The sequence below is a fragment of the Melozone crissalis genome, unplaced genomic scaffold (assembly GCF_028551555.1).
Source record: "Melozone crissalis strain CALT ecotype California unplaced genomic scaffold, PUWL_Pcris_2 ptg000114l_1, whole genome shotgun sequence".
Lineage (NCBI taxonomy): Eukaryota > Metazoa > Chordata > Aves > Passeriformes > Passerellidae > Melozone > Melozone crissalis.
Window position 1 is genome coordinate 869,081 of NW_026535891.1, and position 22,416 is coordinate 891,496.

General features: G+C 55.7%; 3 protein-coding genes across 3 annotated transcripts; all 3 read left to right on the forward strand.

Annotated features, from left to right (window-relative positions):
• Positions 1–162: 162 nt before the first annotated feature.
• LAMTOR2 (late endosomal/lysosomal adaptor, MAPK and MTOR activator 2) lies at positions 163–2,260 on the forward strand. Its single transcript, XM_054292778.1, has 4 exons — positions 163–261; positions 1,428–1,590; positions 1,706–1,795; positions 2,049–2,260. The coding sequence occupies exons 1-4, from the start codon at positions 194–196 to the stop codon at positions 2,103–2,105; spliced, it is 378 nt and encodes a 125-aa protein (XP_054148753.1). The 5' UTR covers positions 163–193; the 3' UTR covers positions 2,106–2,260.
• Positions 2,261–4,319: 2,059 nt separating this feature from the next.
• RAB25 (RAB25, member RAS oncogene family) lies at positions 4,320–8,192 on the forward strand. Its single transcript, XM_054292744.1, has 5 exons — positions 4,320–4,359; positions 5,601–5,796; positions 5,906–6,099; positions 6,760–6,840; positions 8,062–8,192. Exons 1-5 carry the CDS (start codon positions 4,320–4,322, stop codon positions 8,190–8,192), a joined length of 642 nt encoding a protein of 213 aa, XP_054148719.1.
• A 1,416-nt stretch (positions 8,193–9,608) lies between these two features.
• LOC128948095 (ras-related protein Rab-11A-like) lies at positions 9,609–18,215 on the forward strand. The gene is made up of 6 exons (XM_054292691.1): positions 9,609–9,648; positions 14,214–14,335; positions 15,417–15,490; positions 16,339–16,532; positions 17,385–17,465; positions 18,076–18,215. Exons 1-6 carry the CDS (start codon positions 9,609–9,611, stop codon positions 18,213–18,215), a joined length of 651 nt encoding a protein of 216 aa, XP_054148666.1.
• The last annotated feature ends 4,201 nt before the right edge of the window (positions 18,216–22,416 follow it).

Below are 22,416 nucleotides of genomic sequence, written 5' to 3' on the forward strand. Positions count from 1 at the left end.
GTCACCGAGGCCCCGCGCCTGCCCCGCGCTCCCTTCTGCTGCCGAGGCCTCTCTGGAGTCCCGGTGCCCACGGGGACAGCGGCGGGGCCGGGCGGGACTACAGCCCCCAGAATGCTGCGGGCCCGGCGCGGCCCCGTGACGGCGCGGCCCGGCGCGGCCGCACCCCCGCCCCGCGGTGCCGGCGGCGGCGGCCATGCTGCGGCCCAAGGCCCTGACGCAGGTGCTCAGCCAGGCCAACACCGGCGGCGTCCAGAGCACGCTGTGAGTGCGGGGGGCCGGGCGGGGGGCGCCTTTCCCCGAGCGGGCACCGCGGGCACCGGGCGCTCCGTGATGCGGGGTGACGCCCCTGAGGGGAGATGCTTTCCCTGCCCGGGAATGGTTCCCTCGTACCGACCCCGGCGCATACTGCCGCTGTCCGTGCCCCAGGGGATGCTGCTCCTGCCCGGAGATGCTGCCTGCCATTCCCCTGTCCCTGCCCCAGACCCCGTCCGTGCTCCTGCCCGTGTCCCTGAACCTGCCTCGGCCGTGCTGCCCCTGTCCCTGCACCGGGGGATGCTGCCTGCTCCTGCCCTGGGAATGCTGTCCGTGCCCAAGGATGCTGCCTGCTTTTCCCCAGCCCCTGCCCCTGCCCTTGCCTGATGATGCTCCTTTCCCTTGCCCCTGCCCGGGGATGCTCCTGCCCCTGTCCCTGCACTGGGGGATGCTCCTGCCCCTGCCCTGGGAATGCTGCCCCTGCCCAAGGATGCTGCCTACTTTTCCCCTGCCCAGGGATGCTCCTTGCCCTTGCTCCTGCCCCTGCCCAGGGATGCTCCTTGCCTTTGCTCCTGCCCCTGCCCAGGGATGCTCCTTTCCCTTGCTCCTGCCCAGGCATACTCCATTCCCTTGCTCCTGTTCCTGCCTGGGGTTGCTCCTGGCCCTTGCTCCTTTCCCTTGCTCCTGCCCCTGCCCAGGGATGTTCCTTGCCCTTGTCCCTGTCCCTGCCCAGCATTGCTCCTTGCCCTTGCTCCTGCCTAGGGATGCTCGCTGTGCCTGCCTGGGGAAGGCAAGAGGCCCTTCCAGGAGCAAGAATGAGACTGAGACCACGCACCCTGCATGGAGCTGGGCTGCAGATGGTGCTGGCACTGTGCACAGTGTGTGGGGCTCCCGGTGCCTGGTGCACAGTGCAAGGGCCACGCACAGAGCTGGGGCTGTGCACAGTGTTTGTCCCCTGTGGCAGGTCCTGCTGCTTCACCAGACAGATCCCGCACTGCCCTGCTGGGGCCTGGGGACACTGCAGAACTTTCTAGCTTTGAAGCCCCCAGACCCCTGCAGAGTGGGAGTGTGTTGGGAGCAGTGCTTGGGACTGGTGGGGAGGGTTTGTTCTTCCCCTGGTGCTGAAAGGGTTCTGGTGTTAGAGGCATCAGTTTGCCCTGCTGTGTCCTTGCCAGGCTGCTGAACAACGAGGGCTCCTTGCTTGCCTACTCTGGCTATGGGGACACTGATGCCAGGGTCACTGCAGCCATCGCCAGCAACATCTGGGTGGCCTACGACAAAAACGGGCACCAGGCCTTCAATGAGGACAACCTGAAATTCATCCTCATGGACTGCATGGTATGTGGGGCTGGAGCCCGCCCTGCCCTCCCTGGGGCCGTGCCCGTGGTGCCAGGGCCCTGCTGGGGCTCCAGGCCGAGCTGGGGTGCCATGGGTGCTGTTTTTCTCTGGGCAGGAGGGGCGAGTGGCCATCACACGGGTGGCAAACCTGCTGCTCTGCATGTACGCCAAGGAGACGGTCGGGTTTGGGATGCTGAAAGCCAAGGTAAGGGCTGGGGAGGCTGCAGGGCTGCATCCCTGCTTAGATGTGGGAAAGAGCTGTTGAAGTGCATTGGGATGGAAGGGCTGGAGGAAGCTGGGACACTCTTTGCACCTTGCAGAAACTCCTCTGTCTCCCTCCCCACCCTGTGACTCCTTTTTAAGGTTCTAAACTGAAATATAAATTACAATAAACAAGCGAGCAGTGGGCACACGTGTTGCAAAACCCACCTGAGCGTGTCTCATGCCATTCTCTGCAGGCACAGGCACTGGTGCAGTACCTGGAGGAGCCACTCACACAGGTGGCTGCATCGTGAGAGGCAGTGGAGAGCTCTGACAGCATCACCATCACCACCGTGGGTTGGGCACGAGTGGCCCCGTGGGCATCACAGAGCTCCAGTGTGGTCTGAAAAATAATGTGGCAGGAATCCAGAATCTGGGGTGAATAAAGTGTGTTTGATGCTTGTGTCCATTGTGTCTGTTGTTGGGGGAGCTGAGGGGTAACACAGCCAGACTGGGCTGTCTTGGTTTCAAAGGACAGGTTTGTCTAAGGAATGCAGGAGCTTCTTCTGAAAAGGAAAATGTAACCCACTCCCCCCCTTTTTTTTCCAAATTGCTATAAATTTTAAATTAAGGGGCACTTAGGCAAAAAATATGGGAGCAGGGAATAACAGTTCCCTTTAATAGGGAAGAAAATAAAAAGTAAACAGTGCAGTAAACTAAAACAACACTGACCGAGGCAGAACACCACCTGACACCCTGTGGGTCAGGGTGTTGGCAGCAGTCCCATTGGAATTGTGGCTGCAGCCCTCCTGAAGTGCCAGGTGTGGTTCTGTTGGAGCAGGGATCCTGTAGAGAAGGTGTAGGCTTCCTCTAAAGATCCAGGGGAAGAGAGCAGCTATTCCTCTGGGGAAATCCAGCGGAGAAAAGCCCTGCTGGTGTTCCAGAATCTCCACTTTATATCTGGGTAGAATGCTTGGCTTTCCCCTCTGGGCTCACATCTCACACTGGGATGCTGTAGTTCTTATCAGTCATGCAGTGATATTCAATAGCCTGTTATCAGCAGATGTCTCCCCAGTTGTGGAAGAGATAAGGAACACTGCCCACTTAACAGAAGACAACTGCCACACAGATGGGAAGTGGAATACAATTTGCTTGACAATCCAGGACACTGGGCAGTGTTTGGGAGGTGCCCATCATTGCCCTGGGGAAAGACAAGAGGTTGCAAGGGGCTGTTGTCAAAGGAGAGGGGCTCCAACAGAGCCGAGCCCCGGCACAGCCCTGCTGGTCACCCTGGGATAGCTGAGGGTGCTGGGGGCTCCTTCCCATCCCGATTTCCCTGCCTTTCACACGATGGCAGCAGAGGCGAGGGAACATTCGGAGCGGCGGGAGCCGGGCTGGGCGGGGGTTCTGCTCCTGGCACAGCTGCCCTCGCTGCCATCCCACCCCTACCCCACAGTGCCCCGCTGTGCCTTTGCTGCCATCGCTGCCCCCGATGCCATCGCCGTCCCCTCGCCGTGATGCCCCCCGTGTCCTGCCCTCGCACCCTCCCTGTCACTACGGGACACGAAATGACACGACGCGCACACACTGCTGTTCTCAAGGCCAAAAAGGGACGTTTATTTTCTGACTCCAACATTTACAGATTTCCAAAAGCGACAGTGGATTGGAGGGTGACAGTGCCACCTCTCCAACGACACCGGGCAATGCAACAGTCCGTCGAATTTCTCCTCCTCCATAAAAGAATGCAAAACAATGAGTTACTCACAGAAAGTGAGAAAGTTCGTTACAAGAATGTAAACATCAGAAGGCTTGGAAAATCTTAAAAAATCAGGGCGACACTCTCCCTGCCGCGCTGCCCGTGATGCCCTCTGTGTCCTGTGCGGGCTGCCCGTGCTGTCGGTGCTGCCCTCGTACCCTCCGTACCCACGGTGCCCGTGCTGTCGGTGCTGCCCGTGATGCCCTCCGTGCCCATGGTGTTGGTGCTGCCCTCGTACTCTCCATGCCCACACTGCCCGTGCTGTCGATGCTGCCCTCCATGCCCATGCTGCCCGTTCTGTTGGTGCGGCCCTCGCTGCCCGGGCTGTCGGTGCTGCCCTCACACCCTCCGTGCCCTCGCTGCCCCAGCCTGCCCGCTCTGCCCTCGCACCCTCCGTGCCCACGCTGTCCGTGCTGCCGGTGCTGCCCTGGCCGCCCCAGCCTGCCCGCACTCGGATCGGTCCCTGGCTCCTCCTCCCGCCGCCCCGTGACGGTCCCAGGGGTGACATTACCTGCCCAACCTGCGCTGCGACACCCGGTCCCACCCCTTGAGTCAAGCGGCCGCGCTGTCGCCAGCTCGGCCTCTCCCTGCCCGCTGTCCCGGACCCTCCGCTGCCCCGGACCCCCCTCTCGCTCCCGGCACAGAGGAACCTCCGGTGGCTCCGTGCGCTCCCTCGGTGCCTCCGCCCCGCCGGGTGCTCGGGGCTCGGCAGAGGGAAGGAGGAAAGGCACAGGCAGGGCGGCCCTGCAGGGCGGGCGGCGGCCGGGGCGACATGGGCAGCGCCGAGGAGGATTATAACTTTGTCTTCAAGGGTGAGTCCTGCGCTCCATGGGATCCTCCCTTCCTCAGAAGGAGGGGAGCAGGAATCCAGGGGTTGCGGGGAGGGAACGAGGGTGCTCTTAACCCAGGGTGGCTGTGCCCTGAGCTGGCACCGTGTTGATGGTTCCCTGCAGCTGTGGTGGGCACCGGGAGCTACGGAGGTTGAGGGCACTGGGGGGCAGGCAGTGAGGGCAGCCAGGGCTGGTGAGCAGCAGAAAGGTCCACAGAGACCCAGGGAGATCTGCACTCACCCCAAGGCTGAAGGTGTGCAGTGCCAGGCAAATTGCTGTTATGGGATAGGGGGGGTGTGAAAGCTGGGGCTGAGTGTATGAGACAAATGCCATGAGAGCCTGTAAGCCCTGAGACAAGTGGGCATTGAAAAGTCATTTTCTGCAGCGACCTGGGCAGTGGCACATGCACAGGACATGGGGGTCAAAGCTGAGCTGGAGTAATGTGGGCACAGCCTCACACCTCCCATGCTGAGCTCCTTGGGCCCACCTGGTCACTGCCAGGTGCTGTTGGCTGGACTCTGCTTGGGCTCAGTGCCCCCTTTGGGCGAGTGGGGACAGACAGGCTCTGGTGTGCCACCTGTCCTGGGTGCCCACTGCAGCAGGGGGACCCAGGGCTCACCAACATCCTTGCCCTGCTCCTGCTGCCCAGAGGCCAGCAGCCATGACCCCTCTGACCAGCACTAGGGAGCACAGCTGGCCTCCCATGGGGACCCTGTTTGCTGAAGGAGGGACCCCATCAGGGGTTAAACCCAAACAGCTGCCCAGGCTGGGGCACCCGACAAAGCGAGCAATGCCCATGCAACCAGTGCTGGTAGCTGAGGCAGCACAGTGAGATTTCTTTTCTTTTCTTTCTTTTCTTTTCTTTTCTTTTCTTTTCTTTTCCTTTCCTCCTTTCTTCCTTCCTTTCCTCCTTTCCTTCTTTCTTTCTTTCCTCCCTTCTTTCTTTCTTTCCTTCCTTCCTCCTTTCTTTCTTTCCTTCCTCCTTTCTTTCTTTCCTCCCTCCTTTCTTTCCTTCTCCTTTCCTTTTCCCTTTCCTTTTCCCTTTCCTTCCCCCTTCCCTTTCTCTCTTTCTTCCTTCCTTTCCTCCTTTCTTCCTTTCTTTCTTTCCTCCTTTCTTTCTTTCTTTCCTCCCTCTTTTCTTTCCTTTCTTCCTCCTTTCTTTCTTTCCTTCCTCCTTTTCCTTTTCCTTGCCCTTTTCCTTTCCCTTTTCCTTCCCCCCACAGTTGTGCTGATTGGTGAGTCAGGGGTGGGCAAGACAAACCTGCTGTCTCGTTTCACCCGCAACGAGTTCAACCACGACAGCCGCACCACCATCGGCGTGGAGTTCTCCACGCGCACCATCCTGGTGGGAGACGCCGCGGTCAAGGCTCAGATCTGGGACACGGCCGGGCTGGAGCGCTACCGAGCCATCACCTCCGCGTAAGGACCTCCGAGCCGGCCCTGCTGGGGCTTGGCTGCTGCCCCAGGGGTGACAATGGGTGCTGGGGGAGGATCTGGAGCAGGGAGTGATGGTGGGGGTCTCTCACAGGTATTACCGGGGGGCTGTGGGTGCTCTGGTGGTGTTTGATATCACCAAGCACCAGACGTACGACGTGGTGGACCGCTGGCTGAAGGAGCTCTACGACCACGCTGAGGCCAGCATCGTTGTCATGCTGGTGGGGAACAAGACCGACCTCGCACAGGCTCGAGAGGTGCCCATGGAGGAGGCCAAAATGTTTGCAGGTACAGGCTGGAACTCCCCCACAGGGCTGGGGGCTTGAGAACCTCCCCAACAGTGTGGACCTGCACCTCTAAAGGTGCTCCAGATTGGAGCCATGGGGCTGAACACCTCTAAAGGTGCTCCAGATTGGAGCCATGGCACCTGAACACCTCTAAAGGTGCTCCAGATTGGAGCCATGGCACCTGAACACTTCTAAAGGTGCTCCAGATTGGAGCCATGGCACCTGAACACGTCTAAAGGTGCTCCAGATTGGAGCCACGGGGCTGAACACCTCTAAAGGTGCTCCAGGTTGGAGCCATGGAGCTGAACACCTCTAAAGGTGCTCCAGATTGGAGCCATGGCACCTGAACACTTCTAAAGGTGCTCCAGATTGGAGCCATGGGGCTGAACACCTCTAAAGGTGCTCCAGGTTGGAGCCATGGCACCTGAACACCTCTAAAGGTGCTCCAGGTTGGAGCCATGGCACCTGAACACCTCTAAAGGTGCTCCAGGTTGGAGCCATGGAGCTGAACACCTCTAAAGGTGCTCCAGGTTGGAGCCATGGCACCTGAACACCTCTAAAGGTGCTCCAGGTTGGAGCCATGGCACCTGAACACCTCTAAAGGTGCTCCAGGTTGGAGCCATGGGGTCAGCATCATCTCAGGGGTCTCCTCTCCTTGCAGACAACAACGGGCTGCTGTTTGTTGAGACCTCGGCGCTGGACTCCACCAATGTTGAGGAAGCATTCGAGACCATCCTGAAGGGTACAGGCACTGGTGCTGTGCTGCAGCAGGTCCCAGGGATGCAGGGCTGGGCAGATGATGTGCAGCACTTCTCTCCCTGCTCCACTTGAGCTATTTGGGGCTATTTTCATGAGGTCTTTTGGCGTTGCCTCTCTGTCTGCTTTGGTTTTCAGCCTTTGCTGCTGGGCGTTTCACTCCCCACACCCGAAACTTTGTTCTCACGGCCCCTGGGCATCCCTGAAGCCCCAGGAGCTGCTTCTCCCCCATAATCTCCAGTCTCCTTCCTGTTGTCCTGGGCTCATGACTTGGTGTCTCCAGCATCCTGCCAAACCGGCTGGGGGGACCTGGGGGGCCAGGGATGGAGTGCAAGAGCAGCAGCTCTCCAGGAATGCAGCATCCAGGCAGTGAGGTGTGCCAAGCCATGCAGTGCTATTCCGTGCCATGCTGTGCTATTCCATGCCATGCTGAGCCATGCAGTGCTGTTCCATGCCATGCTGAGCCATGCAGTGCTGTTCCATGCCATGCTGTGCTGAGCCATGCAGTGCTGTTCCATGCCATGCTGAGCCATGCAGTGCTGTTCCATGCCATGCTGTGCTGAGCCATGCAGTGCTGTTCCATGCCATGCTGAGCCGTGCCAAGCCATGCAGTGCTATTCCATGCCATGCAGTGCTATTCCATGCCATGCTGGGCCATGCAGTGCTGTTCCATGCCATGCCATGCTGAGCCAGCCTGGCCCAGTGAGCTGCCAGCCCCAGCACAGGGTGAAGCACTAATCCCAGGTTGGGCAAGAGGAAATGGCCCAAGCACAGGGTGTTCCCCAGGCGCTGCAGGGATGCAGGCCCTGTCCCTTGTTGTTTTTATCTTATTGCAAAAGTTCCATACATCCTTGGTGATTTCTCATGGCCAGCTCCTCACAGCACTGCCAACAAACTCCAGCTCTCTTCTCAACCATCTAACCCACTCCTTTATAGCACTCATCCTTATTGTGGCCTATTAAGAGCAGGCCTGTTCCTAACCTTTGGTAATTAGCACAGCTGCAACTCCTCAGTTGAGGGTGAGATTGCCTTCCGCACTATTTCTTACATTCTATCCCTCACACCTTGTCACCCCTGTGCTGTGCAGAGGTGAAGGGGAGCCACCAGCACACCCAGCAGTGGGGGCTGCAGGCTTGAAGCTGCCCCTGCATCCCCAGGGGGCTTTGCCTGACACAAAGACCCCTCCCCAGCACTTCTTCTTTTGCAGAAATCTTCCACAAAGTGCAGAAGCAGAAGCAGAGGAGCAGCCAAAGCAACACGGTGTCACTTGCCAGTGAGAGCCCTGCGAGCACAGCCCCAGCACAGGCGGAGAGGCGCCCGTGCTGCGTGGCCCTCTGAGCACCCCAGCACGTCCCCAGGGACCCCCACAAGCCCGGGACACACCAGCCCAGCTGGCGTCACCCTGCCTGCAGTGCCACCCCTGTCCTGGTGCAGTGGGGTCCAGCAGCCTGGACAGGGAGGGGTTAAATTGTGCCATAAACAGTGAGAAGCAGCAGTTGCAGGAGCTCTGTTGCATTTTTGCTGGGCCCTGATTAGCATCACCATTGTCACCAATTGTTTCAGCCCTTCTGGACCTGCAGGGCAAAATGACCGGGACACCCTCTGGGGAAGGAGCCAGGAGGTTCTGGAGGATCATGCCAGCAACAGGAGCCTCTCTGATTACCTGTGGCTCCTGTAGGGCCACCCTGTGCCCTGCACTGAGATGAGGCTGCCCTGCAGGTGTCTGTCCCACCAGGGACTGCTCTGGGGTGTGAAGTGGCAGCACTCAGCCCTTGGCTGTCCCAGCAGGGCCCGGTGCCATGGGGCAGGGAGCAGCTCCGTGTCCAGCAGGGGCGTGACACAATCATTAAAGGACTTGTGAAATGCAGGTTTACTGAGCTGGAATTCCTGCGTGTTTGTGCTCCACGCCCTGGGGCTCCCCACCTTCATAATGTGCTGAAGATCGTGGCCTCCAAAGCTGCCCGGCTGGATGCCACGGCTCCCCTGTGCCACCTCCTACCCCCATGTCATGGCCCCCTGTGCCCATTCCCACCCTGAAGCTGGGTTCATCCTGTGCCCCCTCCCACCCTAAAGCTGTGCCCCCTGTGCCCCCTCCCACCCTAAAGGTATGCCCCTTGTGTCCCCTCCCACCCTGAAGCTGGGCTCATCCTGTGCCCCCTCCCACCCTAAAGCCGTGCCCCCTGTGCCCACTCCCACCCTGAAACTGGGCTCATCCTATACCCCCTCCCATCCTAAAGCTGGGCTCATCCTGTGCCCCCTCCCACCCTAAAGCCGTGCCCCCCGTGCCCCCTCCCACCCTGAAGCCGTGCCCCCCGTGCCCCCTCCCCACGCAGCCTTTCCCAGTTTAGCTCCCCTGTTTGATCTCTATCAGTTCAGACAATGACGCAGCCTCTGCCGGCTATCTGAAACCCCTGGGAATAATTCTAAAAAACAGCCCCAGGGATAATTCCTGCTGGATTCTCGTGTTTTCTCTGGATTTCCCTTCGCACCAGCCCCGCTCCGTGTCACACCCGTGGCTCTGTGCGGGGCGCGCTGTCCCCATCAGGAGCGCACACAGGCGCTGCCGTGTCCCTGCCCCCTCACCTGGCCCAGGTGAGCACACCTGAGTGTGACGGGCAGCCCTGGCCGCCAATGGGTGCGGAGCAGGAAAGGCTGTGGCCACCAATGGGTGCCTGGGGACAGCCCCGGGCCGGGCTGGGAAGGGCCGGAAATCCCAGTTGGCCCAGTGGGAGCGGGGCTGTGGAGCTGGGAGAGATGCGGGGCAAGGACGATGAGTACGATTATCTCTTCAAAGGTGGGTCTGATGCCCGTGCCCGCTGTGCCCGTGCCAGGTCTGAGCCCGCTGCGGGCACCCCTGGTGTGGGACTGGAGCTGGGGCTTGGACTGGGATAGAACACTGAGCCCCCAGTTCATGGGATGGGGAACTGGGGCTTGGACTGGGATAGAGCACTCAGCTCCCAGTTCATGGTGGGGGCTTGGACTGGGATGGATAGAACACTGAGCCCCCAGTTCATGGGATGGGGAACTGGGGCTTGGACTGGGGTAGAGCAGTCAGCTCCCAGTTCATGGTGGGGGTTTGGACTGGGCTAGAGCACTCAGCTCCCAGTTTATGGGATGGGGGGCTTGTACTGGGATAGAGCACTCAGCTCCCAGTTCATAGGATGGGGGGCTTATACGGGGATAGAACACTCAATTCCCAGTCCAGGGGATGGGAGCCTGGGCTTGACTAGGACAGAATACTCAGCTCCCAGTTCATGGGATGGGAACTGGGGCTTGTACTGGGATAGGACACTCAATTCCCAGTTCACAGAGGGGGGCTTGGACTGGGATAGAACATTCAATTCCCAGTCCAGGAGATCGGGAGCTGGGGCTTGGACTGGGATAGAGCACTCAATTCCCAGTTAATGGGACAGAGAGCTGGGGCTTGTGCTGGGATAGAACAGTCAGCTCCCAGTTCATGGTAGGGGCTTGGACTGGGATAGAACACTCAATTCCCAGTTCACAGGACAGGAGTGGGGGGCTTGCTGTGGTGTCTCACTGTGCTGTGCAGGAGGGTGGGTGCTGCTGAGGCTGAGGTGGTTGGAAGGTTTGCTAGAGCTGCTTCTGTGGTTTGTGGTCCTGATGCTCATCACAGCTGCTCTTGGCTCCTGAGGAGGGGGCTGCAGCCCCAGCCCGAGTGTGCAGTGCCCTGGAGGGTGGCTGTGGCCAGGACAGGGTGGCTGTGGAAGGGTGGCCAGGGCAGAGTGGCTGTGACTGTGACCAGGGCAGGGTGGCCGTGACCAGGACAGGGTGACTGTGACCATGGCAGGATGGCAGGGTGGCTGTGACTGTGGCTGTGACCATGGCAGGGTGGCTGTGACAGTGGCAGGGTGGCTGTGACCGTGGTTGTGACTGTGGCCAGGACAGGGTGGCTGTGACCATGGCAGGATGGCAGGGTGGCTGTGACTGTGACCAGGGCAGGGTGGCTGTGACCATGGCAGGGTGGCTGTGACTGTGGCCAGGACAGGGTGGCTGTGACCATGGCAGGATGGCAGGGTGGCTGTGACTGTGACCAGGGCAGGGTGGCTGTGACCATGGCAGGGTGGCTGTGACTGTGACCAGGACAGGGTGGCTGTGACCATGGCAGGGTGGCTGTGACTGTGGCTGTGACCATGGCAGGGTGCTGGGGAGGGCTGCTCCGTGGGACTGTGTGGGTGCTGTGTCAGCCCCTGAGCACCCATGGGTGCTCTGCTCTGTGGCGCCGGGTGAAGGGAGCCCAGCTGAGAACTGAGTGATCTCCCCCAGGAGAGAAAGCCCTGCTGCTCCCCAGCATCCAGGGACCCTTCCTGGTGCTGGTCATGCTCTGACCTCTCTGCTGTGCCCAGGGAGGGTGGGGGACAGGGACAGACTCTTGGAGACACAACATTGGCATTTCTGCCTGGTACCCCCATCCCTGTGCATGCCGTGCACTCTGCTGTGGCCAAAGCAGTGCTGGGGAAGCAAAGGGACATCCTGGCAATGCCACAGCTGCCTCCTGAGCTGTAAAATCCAGGCTGTGAGCTCACCTGTGAGTCAGCCTGCAAGGCCCTCAGTAATTCCAGCCACCACAGGACGTAATTCCAGCCAGCCACGCTCTGGTAGCCCCTGGCTCCCTGCACACCTCCCCTGGCTGCTGCCCAGGAAAATCCTCCTGCCTGGAGTCACTCTGGCACCTGAGATGGGGGAAACTCTGATGCTGGGTGGTGCCTGCAGTGGGATGCCCAGGCAGGAGCTCCCCCAGCTGCTTTGTTCTGCATTTCCCACCCGGTGCTGTGCCAGCTGCGTGGCTCTGAGGGGCCTTCAGCTCATGGTCCTTGTGTGTCTGTCCATCCCTTGTTGTTCTTTCCCTGGGAGCAGCTCACCACAGGCTCTTCAATCCCCTCCTGGGTCTCAGGGTGGTCTCTGGAGTCCTTAAAAGAACAGAACTCAGTTTTCAATGCAAGGGCAGCTCATCCCTTCCAAAGCAGGAGCAAAGTCAAATGGAAATGCAATGTTCAGGGGCTTGGAGCTGGGCTAGAGATCCCAGGGTCCAGCAGCTCTCCCCCACGAGAAAAGGGAGATTGTCACAGCTGGACGCAGCATCATCCCCAGTTCCACTGAGGTGGGAGCATCAGCAAAGCACAATGCACATCCCAGCTGTGCTGTGTCCCCTCCTGTGCTGCTGGAGGGGCTCAGGGTGGCTGAGGAGCTGCTCTGGCCATGGCTGCTCCTCACACCCTTCCCTGGGGCCCTGTGAGGAGCTCCAGGCTGATTCCATCCCTGCAGTGAGGACAGAAAGTGCCAAAGGCCTTTGTGCCTGGGCTAGGGGGTGCTGCTGCAGCTCCTGGAGCCATTCAGGCCCAGGGACAGGGGGCTCATCATCCCCACAGGCTGCAGCACCCACCCTGCACCCCTGGGGTGCCCAAAGCCCTCTGGAGCCTGCCCTGGGGCATGGTGGCACTGCCAGGATGGGCACTGTGGCAGTTGGGCTGGGGAAGCAGCAATTTCCTGTTGGTAAAAAACCGAGCTCTCATCAAAACTTGGGAGCTGGGAAAGCGCTAACGAGCCTGGCCTGCATTTCCTGCTGCTTGTCCAGGGCAGTCCAGGCTGCCATGGTGCTCTCAGCCCTCCCTGCAGTGGCAGCAGCTGAGAATTCTCCCCAGCAGCTGGGAAAAGGGTGAGGGGTGTGACAGTGTTCACAGGGGTCTGAGGATGAGGGAAGAGACGAGGATCTGACTCCATGTTTCAGAAGGCTTGATTTATTATTTTATGATATAAATTATATTAAAACTGTACTAAAAGAATAGAAGAAAGGATTTCATCAGAAGGCTGGCTAAGAATAGAAAAAGAAGGAATGATAACAGAGTCTGAGCCAGCTGGGCTGTGATTGGCCATTAATTAGAAACAACCACACGAGACCAATCCCAGATGCACCTGTTGCATTCCACAGCAGCAGATAATCAATGTTTACATTTTGTTCCTGAGGCCTCCCAGCTTCTCAGGAGGAAAAATCCTAAGGAAAGGATTTTTCATTAAAGGTCTGTGACACAGGGGAGATTCTGCCCCTCTCCTCCACTTTGGTGAGACCCTCCCAGCACAGGAAAGGTCCTTGAAGAGTTCAGGAGGTCACAGAGATGCTCCAAGGGCTGAGCCAGGCTGGGGGAGCTGGGGATATTCAGACTTTGCTCCCGCTTTGGAAGGGATGAGCTGCCCTTGCACTGAGAACTGAGTTCTCCTGTTCTTTTAAGGACTCCAGAGACCACCATGGTCAGAACCCAGGAAACTCCTCTGGCTGCCCTGGAGGGCTCCAGCCCCTGCCAGGGGGCTCAGAGACCTTGCCACAAAGCCACAGACCCCTGTGCCTTTCATTTTAACCCATGGAGAAAATTACTAACTTTATGTGAAGATTTACAAGTCATGAGAGTTTAGGAAGAATGATAGTTAGTTTGTCACAGGGTGAAAATGTTAAATTTTGGGGTTTTTGAATTTGGGGGTTCAGAAGGGAAGATGGAGGGGTTTGGGAATGCCCTCCTGTCCCATGAACTGGGAATTGAGTTGGGAACAGGGGAGATGTGTTCCACAGGTGGGTGAAGTGTCAGAGTGCACCTGGGCAATGAGCAGGATAGGCAGTGAAGGAATGAAAAAATAACTTAAAAATTAAAACCAAAACCTGTTGAGTCATAAACTCAACAAACTAGACTGGGGAGGTGTGTGATAAAGCTCCTCCAGAGCCTGTTTCACCAGGTTTTACAGGAACCCAGCGTGATCTGGGACAGGCACAAAGTGCATTTAACCCACACCCAGGGACTTCCCAGCTCATGGGCTGCAGCAGAGGAGGAGGAGGATGCTCCCTTTCCAACCATGTCTCTGAGTCCTCCAGTGTGCCCTCAGGGTTGGCAAGAGGAGCCCCAGCTCTGCCTGGCTCTCCCTCCATAGTCCTAGTCCTGCTTTTCTGCCCATTTTGGGTACATCAGTGCAGATCATCAGTGCTTTCCCATCTTGCTGTGGGGGAAAGGATGGGAGAGTTCAGCATTCCTTTAATTAAATTTTATAACAATGGTTTTTCAGGCCATAGATCTCGGAGAGAGGAATTTATGATAGAATTTGTTTTATTTTTAGGGTTGTGTTTTGTTTTAGGGGGGTTGCATCTAACCCCTCCACTTCTGGTAACATCCCAGTGATGGCAGGGATTTTCTCAGGGGGATTTACAGGCAGCAGTGACGCCGCTGGGAGGGATGGAGGCAGCTCCTCCTGCATGAGATGGAGGTGCGGGGATAGATGGGGGATTCCCATCCCTGCCAGGCTGTGGGATGTGGGTTCCCCTTGCCTGGCAGAGCTGACCCTGTGTTTGTGCCCACCCAGTTGTGCTCATCGGGGACTCAGGGGTGGGCAAGAGCAACCTGCTGTCCCGCTTCACCCGCAACGAGTTCAACCTGGAGAGCAAGAGCACCATCGGGGTGGAGTTTGCCACCAGGAGCATCCAGGTGTGTGGTGGTGTTTGTGTTTGCAGGGGTCCTGGGATGAGGGAAGAGATGAGAACGTTGACTCCATGTTTCAGAAGGCTTGATTTATTATATATATTGATTTATTGATATGTAAATTTATTGACATGTATTGATTTATATATCAATAAATATATATTATTTTTTGATTGATAACATATTCATAATATAATATATTGATATTATAAATATAAATATTTACATGGATAATATATTTTGATAATATAATATATATTAATAACAATTATATTGATAATACAATATATTTATATTATAAATATAAATATAACTATAAACATATAAATACTCGATATACATATATTGTATTTATATAAATATAACATATTATATAATATCTATATAATATATAATAGCTATAATATTTTTATACTATATTATATACAATTTTTATATAATATTTATATTTCTAATATAACTATTACATTAGAAATATTATATAAATATTAGAAATAAATATATATTTCTAATATCTTTCTATTTAAATATATTATAAACTATATAACTATATAACTATATATATAACTATAATATAATATATTATATTTAATATGTTATATTTAATATATTATATTAAAACTATACTAAAAGAATAGAAGAAAGGATTTCATCAGAAGGCTAGCTAAGAATAGAAGAAGAAGAAATAACAAAGGTTTGTGCCTGACTGAGACAGTGCAAACAGCTGACTGTGATTGGCCATTAATTAGAAACAACCACATGAGACCAATCACAGATGCACCTCTTGCATGGTCAGGTTCAGGGGCCAGTGCTTGGAGTGATGGGTGGTTTGCTAGAGGGGAGTTTATTGATACGAATGACAGAAGTTTGGGTTGGATAATTAAAGAGCAAGTGAGTCATGAAGTGTGCATGGGGCTGGGGTTTAGTTGGGGCATATCATTAAACAGGGGGGAAACCATGTTTCTTTAGCTTAAAAGGCTAACAGCAGCAGATAACCATTGTTTGCATTTGGTCCTGAGGCCTCTCAGCTTCTCAGGAGGAAAAATCCTAGGGAAAGGATTTTTCATAAAACATGTCTGTGACCTAGGTGGACAACAAGACAGTGAAGGCTCAGATCTGGGACACGGCCGGGCAGGAGCGTTACCGCGCCATCACCTCCGCGTGAGTCTCCTTCTCTCAGCTTGGAGCCCTTGCCTGGGGCCCTGCTGTGACCCTGTCCCCTCCCTGTGCCCAGGTGTGACCATGTTCACAGGGGTCTGAGGATGAGGGAAGAGACGAGGATCTGACTGCATGTTTCAAAAGGCTTGATTTATTATTTTATAATATATATTATACTAAAACTATACTAAAAGAAGAAAAGATCTCATCAGAAGGCTGGCTAAGAATAGAAAAAGAAACAATGATAACAAAAGCTTGTGGCTCAGACAGACAGCCCGAGCCAGCTGACTGTGATTGGTCATTAATTAGAAACAACCCCATGAGACCAATCACAGATGCACCTGTTGCATCTCACAGCAGCAGATAATCATTGTTTACATTTTGTTCTTGAAGCCTCTTGTGGGAATCCACAAAATCAAAGGGTTTTGGGAAAGCTGCAAAAGGCAGGCCTCAGAGACAGCAGAACTGTGAGTAGAGCTAAGCAGCAGCCATGAGATAGGTCAGCAGAAAAATTATTTAAACTGTAGAAAAGCAAGGACAAATAGAACAATGGTCTGTGTATTAACTCAATATGCTTTTGCTTTGTGTGATTGGTCGAGAAACTTATAAAGTTTGTTGAAACATTAAGTTCTTAGTCTGCTGCCTGGGATGTGAGCTGCTGGCATCTTCCCATTGTCATAACCATGTAATGAGACTGATGCTGGAAAATAAACAGCTCAAGGCACGTTCCGCAGCAGCCCACATCCCATTTGTGATTTGTACATAGTCCCCATGCCAGCCACACCTCTCAGCTTTTCAAGAGGGACAATCCTAAGGAAAGATTTTTGATAAGAGATGTGTGTGACCCCCAGGTACTACCGAGGGGCAGTGGGGGCCCTGCTGGTCTATGACATTGCCAAGTACCTGACGTACGAGAACGCCGAGCGCTGGCTCAAGGAGCTGCAGGACCACGCTGATGCCAACATTGTCATCATGCTGGTGGGCAACAAGAGCGACCTGAGGCACCTGAGGGCTGTGCCCACCGACGAGGCCAGGAGCTTTGCAGGTATCTTCCTGTTGTCATTACACTGCAAGGGTTCCATATTGCCAGAGTTTCGCACCTCCTTCATGTTTCTTGTGGGCAGCTCCTCTAGTGACTCTTCCTTGTCCTCACAGCAGCCAACTGAGTCCAGTTTTCCTCCACCCACCAATCTACTCTTTTATAACACTCTTCTTATTGGCTAGAGGTGTGGCCTGTTAAAATCAGGCCTGCTTCTGATTTTAATAATTAAATACTTAATAATAATAATAATAATAATTAACCCAGCTGCAACTCTTTAGAGGGTAAGATTACTTTCTATATTACCTTTATTTACTTATGTTCGATCCCCCTACATCTTCGCCCATCCTGTGCAGCCCCTCCCTGTGACCCCCCAGCAAAGGGAGAAGCTGTGGCTCTTCCATGGAAAGAGATGAGAACAGGAGCTGGGGGGCCTCTGGGGAGTCCCAAGGAGGGGACACCAGGGATTTGGGGGTGAGGGCAGGGATGGGTGTGGAGGGGACACTGGGAGCATCCTTACCCTGCCTGCTGAAGCCAGCAGTGGTGTGTCCTGTGATGCCCTGTCCCTTCATCCCTGAGAGTGATTTTTCCCCCCAGCAAAGGGAAAAGCTGTGGCTCCTCCATGGAAAGAGATGGGAGCAGGGGCTGTGGGACCTTTGGGAAGCCCCAGGGAGGGGACACCAGTGATTTGGGGCTGAGGGCAGGGGTGGATGTGCACATGGTCCTTCTGCACAGCTCCCTGTGTGGGAGCCAGGGTCAGCACTGGGGACCCCCTCAAGGCCCCCCTGGCATACCCCTGCTCCATTCCCACCTGGCTGGAGATCCTGGCACCCACCTGAGCTCACGCTGTTCTTGCAGAGAAGCATGGGCTGTCCTTCCTTGAGACGTCCGCTCTGGATTCCACCAACGTGGAGACGGCTTTCCACAACATCCTCTCGGGTAAGGGGCAGCCAGGAAAGGCAGGGAAAGGAGTGTGGAAATGGCTTTGGACATTGTGGCCTCTCAGGACAGCCCCTGGGAGCCTGGGTGGGGTCTGGCTTGGAATCCTGCTGCCCTTCTTGGGGAGAGGTGGGCAGCTGTGTGTTTGTGGAGGGGGTGACCGTGTTCACAGGGATCTGAGGATGAGGGAAGGGATGAGGATCTGACTCCATGTTTCAGAACGCTGATTTATTATTTTATTATATATATATTATATTAAAATTATCATGAAAGAATAGAAGAAAGGATTTCATCAGAAGGCTGGCTAAGAATAGAAAAAGAAAGAATGATAACAAAGGCTTGTGGCTCGGGCTCTCTGTCTGAGCCAGCTCACTCTGATAGGCCATTAATTAGAAACATCCAACATGGGCTAATCCCAGATGCACCTGTTGCATTCCACAGCAGCAGATAACCATTGTTTACATTTTGTTCCTGAGGCCTCTCAGCTACTCAGGAGGAAAACTCCTAAGGAAAGGATTTTCCATAAAAGATGTCTGTGACAGGAGGGAGCAGATCCCCCACTAAAATACATATTTAAAGAGCTTTTTCCCTTCCGCTCTCTCTCTGGCAGAGATCTACCACATCGTGTCGCAGAGGCAGATCACAGGACAGCCAGAGTCCGAGTTTGGCCCCTCCACCTCCATCGAGCCCATCCAGGTGCTGCCCACGCAGCAGGAGGGCAGGCAGGCACCGTGCTGCCAGAACATCTGAGCCCCTGGGCTGCCCCCACCGTGCCCCCCAGCTAGCGGTGGCATCCCCAGCCTGCAGCTGTGGGCAGGGCAGTGAGCTCTGCCTGCTGTTTGTGCACCATCCCCTGCCCATGTGCATCATCCCCCTGCCCTTGCGCTGCTCTGCCCGTGTTTGTGTAGGACCAACAAAAACAGGGGGGAGGCAAAGCAGGAGGGTGTCCCCCCTCTCCCCATGCCATCCCCTGTGTCCCTGCTCCCTTCAGCCCTGCAGGCACGCTCACTGGGTGGCACTGAGCAAGCCTGAGCGTGCTGAGTCCCTGTTTGGTGACACCCTGGGTGTGGAGGGGGACACTGGGTGCCTCCTTCTCCTGCCTGCTGAGGCCAGCAGTGATGCGTCCTGCGGTGCCCTGTCCCTGCATCCCTGAGAGTGAATTTTCCCCCAGCAAAGGGAAAAGCTGTGGCTCTTCCATGGAAAGAGATGGGAGCAGGGGCTGGGGGGGCTCTGGGGAGCTCCAAGGAGGGGACAGCAGGGATTTGGGGTGAGGGCAGGGATGAGGTGCACATGGTCCCTCTGCACAGAACCCTGTGGGGGAGCCAGGGTCAGCACTGGGGACCCCCTCAAGGTCTCCCTGGCATAGCTGGCCCTGCCCTGCTCCAGTCCCATCTGGCTGGAGATGCCAGGAACTCCAGCTCATGCTGTTCTTGCAGAGAAGAATGGCCCCCCAGCAAAGGGAAAAGCTGTGGCTCCTCCATGGAAAGAGATGGGAGCAGGGGCTGGGGGACCTTTGGGGGGAGCCCCAAGGAGGGGACAGCAGGGATTTGGGGGTGAGGGCAGGGGTGGGTGTGGAGGGGGACGCTGGGAGCATCCTTCTCCTGCCTGAGTGATGTGTCCTGTAGTGCCAGCCCTGTCCCTGCATCCCTGAGAGCTGGGAGTGCCTCTGGGTACTGCTGGGGCCGTCCAGGGAGGGGTTTGGGGGTGACCCCAGCCAAGGGAAAAGCTGTGGCTCCTCCATGGAAAGAGATGGGAGCAGGGGCTGGGGGACCTTTGGGGGGAGCCCCAAGGAGGGGACAGGGGACAGCAGAGATTTGGGGGTGAGGGCAGGGATGATGTGCACATGGTCCCTCTGCACAGAACCCTGTGGGGGAGCCAGGGTCAGCACTGGGGACCCCCTCGAGGTCCCCCTGGCATAGCTGGCCCTGCCCTGCTCCAATGTGTGGCCACTGTGGCTGGGGACATGCCACCACTGCATGGGGTGCCTGCTAAGCAGGGTGACAGTGGCATTGTCCCCTGCCTGAGGGACAGCAGCCACCCCCAGGGCACTGGGACAGACCCTGCTGAGCCCCGTGCTGCTGTCAGGGTGATTGGCAGGTGTCAATCAATGGGGTGCAGGTGGGAAGGCCAGCCCCATTGATCAGTACTGGGAGTGTGGCCCCTGCCAGTGGGGTTTTGGGGGATCTTTCTCTCCACAGCTGCCCCCAGTGTCTGCATCTCACTTGGCTGTGCCAGTAGGATCCGGGCCACAGTCCCCCCTTGGGGCACGAGTTGTCAATGAAACAGAAATTGAGGCAAAATCCCCAAATAAAGCTGCTGTTGGAACCTCTTCTCTCTCTGCCAGGTCTCTCCTTGAGGCAAGAGCAGTGGGCAGCAGGGAAGCACCCACAGGCAATGGAGGGAGAGGAGGAGGAGGGCTGGGAGGAAGATATGGCTGTGTCCTGCTGGGAGGCCCGAGGGGAGAGCTTGAAATTCAGGATTGGAACAGGTTGGATCCTGCTGCCTGCACGGGGATGCACAAATGGGGTGCAGAAGCAGCCACACCATAGGGGGGTGCCCCTTTTTACCCACCCACTGCCCCTCCAGAGGCAGCCTGACCCCTGGGCTGGCTCCGCTGCAAAACCCTGCCTCTGCCTGCAGCTCTGGGGCCTGTCCCAGGTTGGATGGTGGCAGTGCTTCACCCCACGCCCACCTCAGCTGGAAAAGCCCTGGAAACGTGCAGGAAAAGAGTGGGAAAAAGTGCCAAGCACCACCTCCCTCCTCCCACACCATCTGCCCACAGCACGGTGCCAGGAGGTGATGTCAGCCCCAGGGGCTGGAGAGGTGGGCATGGAGGGCAGGGATGCTGCTCCACAAAGGGACAGGGCCGTGCCAAGCGTCCCTCGGGCCCCTCTGCCATGGGATGTGCCATCAGGGCTGGTGGGTTCATTTATGGACTCATGGAGACACTTTTGGACTCGGTAACTCAGTTTTGTTCCAGGTTTTCCAGTTTTTGGGTGGTTTTTGCTGGGGTGGAGGAGTGGGAAGGGTGAAACGTGACATAGATGTGGAACCTGCTATCCCCAGCTCTGGGAGAAGCAGCTGCCTTGGGAGGCTCCTCATCTCACAGGGGCTTTAATGAACCCCAAGAAGTGCTGCCAAAGGCAGGGGGCTGGTGGGACACACAGGAGGGGTGGGCATGGAGGGCAGGGATGCTGCTCCACAAAGGGACAGGGCTGTGCCAAGCGTCCCTCGGGCCCCTCTGCCATGGGATGTGCCATCAGGGCTGGTGGGCTCATTTATGGACTCATGGAGGCACTTTTGGGCTTGGCAACAATTTTAATCCAGGCTTTCCCGTTTTTGGGTGTTTTCTGCTGGGATGGAGAAGTGGGAAGGGTGAAATGTGGCACTGGGGTGGGACCTGCTATCCCCAGCTCTGGGAGAAGGAGCTGCCTTGGGAGGCTCCTCCTCTCACAGGGGCTTTAATGAGCCCCAAGAAGTGCTGCCAAAAGCAGGGGGCTGGTGGGACACACAGGAGGGGTGAGAGAGGGAGGTCCAGCCCCACTGCCCTGGCCCTTCCTAAAGTGTGAACAGACACAAATCAAGAGCAGACACCAAGTTTCTTAAGTAATAATACTTTAATAAAATTAAGTTCTTAATGTAATTTAGCACATTTAATACATTAACCCTTTCCCTTCTTTGTTTTCTACAAGTTGTGCAACATCATTATTTTAATTTTATTTTATTTTAATTTTTTTTTTTCCTTCTCCCATTATACTATATGCCTCAAAACTCAGACAACAAGCCTAACTCTACTTCTATGTTCGGTTATATCTCTCTCTCAGGCCTTTATTTTTGCCAGAGAGAGATGAAAATACCTGGATGGAACATGTGATCGGTTTCCAATAGTAACAATCCCGACTACAGGTTTCCTATGATGTTAAAAGAAAAGAGGAAAAAAACAACAACAACAACAAAAAAAGCAAACACAAAATAAAAATACTAGGGAATGGACTTTGAATGGAAGGGGCACGGAGCTGGCGTGGCAATGCCAGGGGACCCCGTGCCCAGCTGGCTCAGCATGAGGTGGGAGAAGCGTGGGGCAGGAGCTGTGCCAGCCTCAGAGCCCAGGGAGAGCGGGCACACACCCCTGTGTGCGTCATTCTGAGCAGAGGAAGCCAACGTGGTGCTGTGCAAGCAGAGCCATTTGCTTAGCACTGCTTTCTAACTCAGGAGCAAATCCCATACTGCAAAACAGGATCCAGCCCCTGGCCTTTTTATTTCCCCCCCCTTTTTTTTAAATGATTATCTTGAAGAGAATTCATAAAGAAAAAGGGAAAAAGGAATGCTGATGGTTTCACAGATAAGCAAAACAGCCTGTGACCAGTTTTGTGCCCCAGCTCCTGGGAGCCAGCAGCAGATCTCAATGGCCACACCACACTGCTACCTCTCACTGCTCCTTTTCTCTGCAAGTTGTTTCAAAAGCATCATCGTAAGCCCAGAAAGCACATCCTGCTGTCAGCAACCCGGTGCCACCATGGGAGGGGGGCTTCACTTTCACACAGACAGTAGTGGAACTACTCCAGATTTTACATTAGTGTCACTTTACTGGGGGTGACTTTCAATTTGCTCCATTAGCAGCCCTGAAGCGCTGCTGGAGCAGATCCAGCAGCGATGCTGCAGCCTCCAGATTCCAGATTCCAGCAGAGAAACCCACTGGAACAGGGGGGTCACAGGGGAGGGAGGCAGGAGCTGCATGGGCAAACCAAATTCTGCCCCAGCACAACCCCAGCTGAATTTTCCACTGGGTCAACTGACAGCAGAACATGACTTCAAGTTTCTACAGGATGTGAAAACCCACACTAAAACACAGAGATTGCTCCCTAAACATCCTAGAAAGGGTTTTTGGAAGAACCAGCCCGTGCTGGCTCTGCTGCCACACCAAGGACACCTGGCTGGGGCTCGCACGGGT

Coding starts and splice junctions, on each gene's coding strand:
- LAMTOR2 (XM_054292778.1), top strand. CDS start 194: ATGCTGCGGCCCAAGGCCCTGACGCAGGTGCTCAGCCAGGCCAACACC. Junction 1,591..1,705: donor TCATCCTCATGGACTGCATG/GTATGTGGGGCT, acceptor TTCTCTGGGCAG/GAGGGGCGAGTGGCCATCAC. Junction 1,796..2,048: donor TTGGGATGCTGAAAGCCAAG/GTAAGGGCTGGG, acceptor CATTCTCTGCAG/GCACAGGCACTGGTGCAGTA.
- RAB25 (XM_054292744.1), top strand. CDS start 4,320: ATGGGCAGCGCCGAGGAGGATTATAACTTTGTCTTCAAGG. Junction 4,360..5,600: donor TTATAACTTTGTCTTCAAGG/GTGAGTCCTGCG, acceptor TTCCCCCCACAG/TTGTGCTGATTGGTGAGTCA. Junction 5,797..5,905: donor TACCGAGCCATCACCTCCGC/GTAAGGACCTCC, acceptor GGTCTCTCACAG/GTATTACCGGGGGGCTGTGG.
- LOC128948095 (XM_054292691.1), top strand. CDS start 9,609: ATGCGGGGCAAGGACGATGAGTACGATTATCTCTTCAAAG. Junction 14,336..15,416: donor TTGCCACCAGGAGCATCCAG/GTGTGTGGTGGT, acceptor TCTGTGACCTAG/GTGGACAACAAGACAGTGAA. Junction 15,491..16,338: donor TACCGCGCCATCACCTCCGC/GTGAGTCTCCTT, acceptor TGTGACCCCCAG/GTACTACCGAGGGGCAGTGG.